The 3,764-nt window shown below is 36.8% G+C and overlaps 1 protein-coding gene across 3 annotated transcripts; it reads right to left on the reverse strand.

The window, feature by feature from the left end:
• Nucleotides 1-1,074: 1,074 nt before the first annotated feature.
• Nucleotides 1,075-3,403, reverse strand: LOC112527718 (AT-hook motif nuclear-localized protein 23-like). 3 transcript variants are annotated; one of them, XM_025138494.1, is made up of 2 exons: nucleotides 2,397-3,403; nucleotides 1,075-1,272 (listed from the first exon to the last, which is right to left on the reverse strand). In XM_025138494.1, the coding sequence occupies exon 1, from the start codon at nucleotides 3,329-3,331 to the stop codon at nucleotides 2,414-2,416; it is 918 nt and encodes a 305-aa protein (XP_024994262.1). In that variant the 5' UTR covers nucleotides 3,332-3,403; the 3' UTR covers nucleotides 1,075-1,272; nucleotides 2,397-2,413. The 3 variants fall into 3 exon arrangements, with proteins under 3 accessions (XP_024994262.1, XP_024994263.1, XP_024994264.1); XM_025138495.1 differs by having other exon boundaries at nucleotides 1,270-1,290; XM_025138496.1 differs by lacking the exon at nucleotides 1,075-1,272 and adding an exon at nucleotides 1,640-1,685.
• Between the last annotated feature and the right edge of the window lie 361 nt (nucleotides 3,404-3,764).

Here is a 3,764-nt window from a genome sequence, read left to right on the forward strand (position 1 = left end):
AGAGATAATTAAAAGAAAATACAAAGAGAACACTTCTTCTTTATCTCTAGGCTCAAAGCTACAAATGACATATATTACTTCATCCAAACTTATTCTTGGTAACCCTAAAAGTAAGTTATATATATATATATATGTATATATATATATATTTCTTTAAAAGAACAGGAGTCTTAAACAAGTCCTATGTGGTGCACCACAAACCTTAGACTAAAGATGACCACAACCCACGTATATGCTTGTTTATGTTTTTTAAGGAATCTAAAGCAATGAGGACGTAGGCTAACTTTAGGACCTTTGCTTGTTCATTCCAAGTGCGCTCAAAAAGATTAATATATACGTGATCAACGGATGCAAATCCATTCGTAGCACACCGTTTTAATATATAATCCAGTGGAGAATAACACAATTTGAATTTGAACACGTAGATCTTTCATAAAGAAGGAAATTCATTGGCGACTCCAACTAGTATCGTATGTGATCGGTGTTTTCTTATCCATCCGATCCGATCGAGTGAATGAAAGGACAAATTCCATTAGGTAGTCATGTAATTCTAAGGTCTACTTAATTTATTGATCAACAACCGTATTAATTCCAATTTGTTAATTAATTATCATACCATCAAACATATGCTAATTAAACTTCATGACCTTGTGCATACTTTGCCACAAATTAACCATATATATATATAGTTAATTATTACAAGATAGAATCATAATTTATTTGGAAATTAAATATACAAACGAAGAATTTGATCGATCAAGCAACATCCATAACGATTTTATGATGTTAAATTATATTTTTGAAAGTTCAATATATAGAAAAAATGACTGTTATTTCTTGTGACATTGTAGGCAACCAAACCACAGTTTACATATAAAATACTAAGACAGAAGCATTATATTCAGACGGAATCTTATCCGTCGGCTATAACAAATCCGACGGCCAAGTGTTTGTTAGAAATTAAGTTTGTGCTTGTCCTTTCACGGGGACACTTAAGTAGTAGTTAAACATCATCAAGTAGTCCATAAATGAACATGTGCAGCATGGGTTTTAATTAAATGATTTTAGCTCATATGTTACCCACATGCCAAATATTATTTTACTACAAAAAGGCAAAAACTGCATAAAGTTGGTTAAAAAATACAAACTTAAAATTGAGAATCATACAGTACTTAGAACATGAACACCTTTGGAAACTATGTTTAACTCACATTTTGACTCATCTGTTAAGGCAACACTTGAAGTACTCCATTGTAGTTTTTCCATTTATCACTGCATGGAAATTGGAACCTATTACTTCATCAAAACTCCCATATACCAGAAAATCGAATGCTAGCTTTTGTGTGATATATATATATATATATATATATAGAGAGAGAGAGAGAGAGAGAGAGAGAGAGAGAGAGATGGATAGACAATTGGGCATGGGTTTCAGAAAAAAGATTGCCATTTTCAAGAAATTCAACGAGGGAGGTGTGCATTTTAAATATTGAAAATGGTGAATATAAAAGGTTGAGCAATGAAAGGGAGCTTAGACAGCAATTAATCATGGCATAACTCCATTTCATCTTACCTATACATGAAGTCAAGAACTCCATCCTTCATTTATATCAAGAATCAAGACTCGAGCAACCTCATTCATGATGTATAAGTGATAATTGACAGGTTTGACGATGAATTCTATCCTAAATAAAGACAACCCATTGTAATTAAAGACATCAAGCAAGTTTAGTTCGATGAACACAGGAGGACAATGTTCTTTCTTTACCAACACATTATAGTGATCCAAGGCGTTTGCATGCGTGACTGTAAAGAAAACTTGTAACGAGCCATTAACACAGTATTGTAGCTTGATGTTTCTAAAAGCAAACGTATCAATTGCTTTGTGTAATTATAAATGAAGAACTCGTTCTTTTTGTGAGGAGGAAGCAATTTGTTAAAAAGACAATAGCAAACTAATTATCACAAAACTTCTGAAATTGCCAAATTATTTAGTGATCTGTTGCCATATTTACTGGTCTTACTGAAAACAATGCAACAGAAACAAAACATCCCAGAACCCCAAAACCTTAAGTTTCATAATTAATGCTTGATTCTGAGGAGACATCAACTCTTAGTGTCTGATAATCAACAATGACACATTCCTGAAAATCCCAAATCTTTAATATGATGCCTTGAAGAGAGAAAGATTCATGAAGATGGAACACAAATTAACAAGACTATTTTCATAGGACAGATTAATTAAGTTACAAATAGAAACCCCAAGAAAGATAAAAAAAACATCAAAACACCAAATATAACAAGAGAAGAAAGTAGTAGTTTGATGCAGTGATTTTTGCTGAACAATCTTATGATCCAAAAGAAGCTATCTAATCCGATCCAAACAAAGGGGGTACCTGTTACCCGATCCATATTAGAATGGATTGTTGTTATTGGAGCGTCCACCTGAGTTACCTCCTCCTCCGCCGGCTGATCCCCATCCATCCACCGTCAACTGAACATTTGGAGGCATACTCAGAGGTAGGTTGAAGAATGGTAGACCGGAAGATGGGTCTGGAAATGGGTTGTTGCTATTTATCCCTCCACCACCGCCATCGGTTTGAGAAGCCGGCTGTTGCATCTGAAGCCCAGCTCCTTCCGGCTCTTCCTCTTCTAGTGGGAGTCTTTCATAGGCGACATTAGTGAAGGAGGAAGCGATAACGATGACCGGACCAGCAGCAGTCAATTCTCCAACCACGTTTCCACCTACTACTTGCCCTTGACCGCCAGCCAAGAATATGGTCAAGCTGGTGGCTCCTGGTGGGGCTGGCGGAGGCAAGAAAGAACCGGAGAGAGATAAGATCTCAAACCGGCCATGAAGAGCCACCACAGACCCCGCTGCTGCTGGCTGCCTGAGGCTGACGTTAGTGACGAGGCCGCTTCCTGATAGTATGCAGATCCCTCGTTGCCGTCGTCTTGCATAAGTTGCTATGCAGTCAAAGACATCACAACCGTTTCCGATTTCCAAGATATGAGCTCTTAGTGTGTTGGCGCTTTCTCTTGTGATGATAACAGGAGGTTTGGGCTTGTTCTTGGATCCGGCTGGACGGCCTCTAGGTCGTCGGCCAACGATGTCACCACCACCGCCACCACCAGCTGAGTTGGGGGAAACGAGGTCATGACCCTGAGTACCGTCATCCTCCTCTTGATGCTGATGGTTGTGGAGGGCACCGTCGGCGAAGAGCTGGTGGTGTTGGTTGTTTTCCGGTTGACTACTGTGGAGTTGCAAGTCAGAAAGGTGGAGCTGATGATGAATGTAACGAGAAGCAGTGCCTAAATCTAAACCAGCCATGGATTATACAAACATCAAAAGAAAACACACACAAGCAACAGAAAACAAGAAAATTATAAAAAATGGAAGCAAGAAAATATATAAAAAGTAGGGATTTAAGGGGGGTTTTTTATTAGAGGAAATATATGATAAGTAGTGGGAAATTATAGAAAAACAAGGATCTGGATGTTGAACCCTAGATTTGAATAGAGATTAGAAAACAAAGGATATGAGTACAGGGAAAGGGGAAGGGATGGAGAAAGAGAGAGAGAGAGAGAGAGAGAGAGAGAGAAACAAACGCAGTCATTCCTCATAACCTATAAATTCAAATATAGGCATAAAAAACTATCAAATTCAATAATAATGCTTTCATGTAAATACTATATATTAATAATTAATTAATTAATTAAGATTTAATTTTTAATTAATTAATATTTATTATTTTATTTGATTT

Source organism: Cynara cardunculus, assembly GCF_001531365.2.
Source record: "Cynara cardunculus var. scolymus isolate 2C chromosome LG 15, CcrdV1, whole genome shotgun sequence".
NCBI classification, from domain to species: domain Eukaryota; kingdom Viridiplantae; phylum Streptophyta; class Magnoliopsida; order Asterales; family Asteraceae; genus Cynara; species Cynara cardunculus.

Coding starts and splice junctions, on each gene's coding strand:
- LOC112527718 (XM_025138494.1), bottom strand. CDS start 3,331: ATGGCTGGTTTAGATTTAGGCACTGCTTCTCGTTACATTCATCATCAG.